The 4,377-nt window shown below is 38.0% G+C and overlaps 1 protein-coding gene across 1 annotated transcript; it reads right to left on the reverse strand.

The window, feature by feature from the left end:
- Window positions 1-341: 341 nt before the first annotated feature.
- Window positions 342-4,164, reverse strand: LOC121966086 (beta-1,4-galactosyltransferase 2-like). The gene is made up of 2 exons (XM_088072029.1): window positions 3,775-4,164; window positions 342-2,667 (listed from the first exon to the last, which is right to left on the reverse strand). The coding sequence occupies exons 1-2, from the start codon at window positions 4,162-4,164 to the stop codon at window positions 1,906-1,908; spliced, it is 1,152 nt and encodes a 383-aa protein (XP_087928155.1). The 3' UTR covers window positions 342-1,905.
- Window positions 4,165-4,377: the final 213 nt, after the last annotated feature.

A 4,377-nucleotide genomic window follows, 5' to 3' on the forward strand; every position in this document is an offset into this window, starting at 1 on the left:
GCGGGAAGCCCCCACCACCACCTCCACTATCACCATCATTTTGCCTTGTACCTGTCATCTTCCCTCACTCCTCTCTTTCATATGATGCCACATTTTCTCTCAAGGTAATGTTGTGTAATTATTTCACTTGTCAATAATCAACAGTCAACAGACAAGCCTCTGACTCTGTGAATCGGTGGATCTGTTTGCAGACCTTGAGGATGTTGCAGTGTGACCTGTGTGGAAATCTGGTTTTATTGGTATAAAAGATGATGATCACTGTAGAGGAGCACATGCTTCTACAGTGATAAATTCTGACCTGGAAATTATAAGACCAGAAATGAAATGATTCATTAAGTTAACTGACTTGTACCTTGTGAGCAGCAAAATAGATTATGAAATGAATTATGAATTACAGGATGAAAGCAACTGATGTTCACTTTAGGCCAGGGAAGTCAGTTAATGATCTGATGTACAGCACAATGGCTTAAATCATCACAAATATTTTCACTTGACTGAGTTTGTGCTGACACTTTTGTTAAATTTTCAAGATGTCCTGATTAAAGAAATCATTTCCAATAAAATGTGATAAATACCAGCAGCCTTGGAATATAACTAGATATAGTTACTCAACTACTGTGTTAAAGCACAAATTCAAGGTACTTGTACTAATTAAGAATTTCTATTTTATGCAGCTTTATACTCTACTGCATCTCAGAGGCAAATATTTTAACTCCACTATATTTATCTGACAGTTTAGGAACTTTTCAGATTACAATTTGTCATACCTGTCCTGTCCAGTGAAAACCATGTATCCCCAAATTTGGAGATTTGTGATGTTTGCAAAAAAAAAAAAAACTCAAGGATGTTCTGTTTTGTGTTGGGAAATTCTCCCTCTTTTTAAACCAAACCTTTCATTCATTGTCTGTAAGCACTTATCCAGGTTTCAGGATCACAGGGGGGCTGGAGCCGATCTTAGCTGACCTCAGGTGAGATGTGGGGTACACCCTGGGCCGATTGCCAGGCTACCACAGGTCAACGTAGGACCAGCGTTTTAGTGCCAGGACTGAACATATCGCTACATTTCTTTCACAATGCTTATCTTTCGTGTCCATCTTTTCGTGTACTTTTATCTAGTTGTGATGTTCACAGATAAGCTCAATACTGGACCACAGTGGCCATACATTTTATTTCAGTTCTTCTCAATTTTATCGAAAAAAATGTAACACTTTACAAAGCAAACATACAATCATCGCATCAGTTTTGCAGAATTTTATCTTCAAAAAATAAATTGAAACATCAACCAGTGCATCACTGCCAACAAAATTAATTTCCCCCGATTCATTTCATCACACTTTCTAATATCTCTGGTATTTACAGTGAACACCAGCAATAATTGTAATGTCAAGTAAAAAAAGTGCATTGTACAGTAATAACAAATGTCTTGATACAAAATTGTGAAATTCAGATATTATTGTGTAAATGATAAACAAAATATGTAACCCCCTTCACCACCTTATCAGCCAGCCAAACACTGTTTGACCTCTGTGTCATCAACTTCACATGTAATATTTGTCCTTAAAATACATAGTAATTAATGCAGGATGTAATAATCCCCAATATATCTTTGGCGTCCACCTGTCCAAAGCACATATTTCCTTCTTCATGACAAGACTGTTGAGTGTTGTGTCACCAAAAGTAACTCAAAGCATCACATATTCATTGAAAAGGTGGTTGTGCTTCTGCATTTGAGCTACGTAAATGCAGACAGACAAACAGTTTTGCATATCTCAACACAAAGAGAAAAAACTGCCCCAGCTTAAATTAGAAAGAATGAAAGTACCGGATGCCCAAAGATTTTAAAGACAGGACGTCACACCAGTTCCACTTCCTTTTCTTTGAGTCTGACACAGTGACACCAGTGAATCAATCATCATCATCATCATCATCATCATCATTATCATCATCATCACCATCATCATCATCATCAGTACCAGGTGCACAGGTTCCTTTCACAATCAAAAGAGGTGGAGCCTCAATATTCACGTTGATATAAGTGTACAGTTTATCTTTCACAATCTCCTTGACTGTGTATTTTAAGGAATTAATCCCATCTTTATCCATTGTATTCTTGGTTTGTTTCAGTTTGGCAACATTCCTTGGATTACAATGATTTTGCATGTCTCTCTTATGTTTGATCATCTTGTACTTTCCTGTCACCATGTCAGGTCGAGAAATGGACATTCCATGGTTGATTATTCGCTGATAAATATCATCATCCTCACCACCCCAGCCCCAGAAAGTGTTTGGGAAGCCATTAATCTTCAAGTATTGCTTCTTGGACAACGAGATAACTCCACCAAATATCTCCTCATAGGGTAACTTGAATTTAAATTTATCGACAGCTACAGACAAGTGTCTGGGATTGTTAAAACATCTATAGAGGTTACGGTCATCCATAGGAACTAGATCTATGTCAGAGAAGACAAAACAATCAAAATCATATTCCTTCAGTGCTTCAAAGCAGCCTACGTTCATTAGTTTAGCCCGGTTGAAGACTCCATCTCCATCCTGGTTGATGACATACACTCTGTAGTTCAACTGCTGACGCATCAATATAGGATGGAGGTAATGCAGCCAGTGCTTAAGGTGCTTGTGCCGATTTCGGAATGGGATGATGATCGCCACCTAAAGAAATTAAATAAGTCAGTTTGCCTTAACATGAATGTATATAATTAGAAAAGCAATAGTTTGGATTTTTTGAAGTGGAGTTGTATAAGGTACGTATTGACAGTACATGTCAGTAGACACCAATCCAGTTTGGAGCAGTAGGCAGAAGTATCACCATGGATGGTAAGCAATGTACTGTTGTGGACATGGGCAGCAGCAAAACAAACTAAGCCACCAGAATAAAGGCCCACCAAATAAAGCAGATATCAATTTAAGTGAATGCTTTATTTAGAATATTTTCACCATTTTACCTTACTTTGAATAAGCCTGTTCCGACTGGGGGAAAAAGGGGGTGCTGTATGATCTCTGCAAAGCCACCAGATTCCTTTAATAAAACAATGATTTTACCTCATAAAACAAGGGACTTGTCTACCACTGTCTAAACTGGCTAGATTGTGTTATTGTTTGACTTTGGTGTTTCAAAGAGTTCGTCAGGTTTACCACAGTCAAAGGGCTGTCTAGTGGCAAAGTAATATGAAAATTACATAGATTTTTTTTTCAGGTCAGTCCTTTTTTAGGTGGCTAGAATCTGTTTTGCTGTCAGGCCAGTCCACTACAGTACATTGCTTAGCCTCCATGGCAGTATTCCTGGATCCTTCTCTAAACTAGTGCTCACCAGGCTGGTCGCCACATGCATTGCAGGTAATACACTGCCTATGGATATATACCCAAACAATCCCACTTCTAGATATCCAAACTATCCCTTTAAGTCAGTTTTATGTTTAAATGGTGTGCAAAAATCATTTTAACTTTTGTAATATGAGTAATTGTGTTCATAGCACATAAAAAGTGCCCTGTCAGTGTCCTGTCTGTTTTAATATCTTATCTCTTTCAGATTTTTTTTTTTCATTTGATTTTGTTTAAAGAAAAGAGAATAGATGAAACTGTAAGTGACATGTAAAAATGTGTGACAAATTATTATCACATTATACAACTGGACATAATGTCCATTGAATTATTTTATTCGGGTTTTTTAAATAGATTCCAGGAATCTAAAATCACATTAAACTGTTATAGTTATTATTCTGTTCATTTTTTCATTTGTCTCTCCATGCAGTCACCTACCTTCTGTTTTGCAGTGCAATTTGGTGGTTTGTATCGTCCTCCTTCCTGAAGAGGAAAACCAACCTCCTTTCTCACCTCATCCAAAGTTAATGTAGAGTTAAACTCCACATGGATTGGACCCAAAAGATTTGGTGGGGTGTCAGGGCAGGGTCCCAAAGTCACATTTGTGGGTGACATCTGTGTCTCCTCTTGGCTGGCATTTGAAGCCTTACTCTCCAGTTGAACAAGTTCATTTATCCACCGGTAAAGTATGTTGTTTCCATTTGCCATACGTTGTGGCTTTGTAAAAATAAATAAGGTGTTGTCTTTGCTGTAGACTAGAAGCACAAAAAAACATGTCACACTGAGGCAAGAAAAAAAGACCAGGATATTAAAGAGTTTTTTCAGCATTTTTGCTGCCTCTGACGTTACGTATGGTTCACTCCACAGCTCTCATACAACTATGCTGCTTGCATTTCTCTTTGCAAGTCAGAGGAGTTTCAACCAAAAGAGCAACCAGACAAGTTTAACTTAACTGGGGAGAGCTTCCTGTTTTACATAAACTTTTCAGGTTGGGCTGGATGCTCACCCAGGTTGGGTATAGCAGTGGCCCTCAGGATGTCT

This window comes from Plectropomus leopardus, chromosome 21 (assembly GCF_026936395.1).
Source record: "Plectropomus leopardus strain MGB_pleo_1.0 chromosome 21, ASM2693639v1, whole genome shotgun sequence".
NCBI lineage: Eukaryota > Metazoa > Chordata > Actinopteri > Perciformes > Serranidae > Plectropomus > Plectropomus leopardus.

Bases quoted from the DNA above. Each gene is read 5' to 3' on its own strand.
- LOC121966086 (XM_088072029.1), bottom strand. From the start codon at position 4,164: ATGCTGAAAAAACTCTTTAATATCCTGGTCTTTTTTTCTTGCCTCAGT. The intron at 2,668-3,774 runs GTAGGTGACTGC...TAATTTCTTTAG, and splicing joins ATTGCACTGCAAAACAGAAG to GTGGCGATCATCATCCCATT.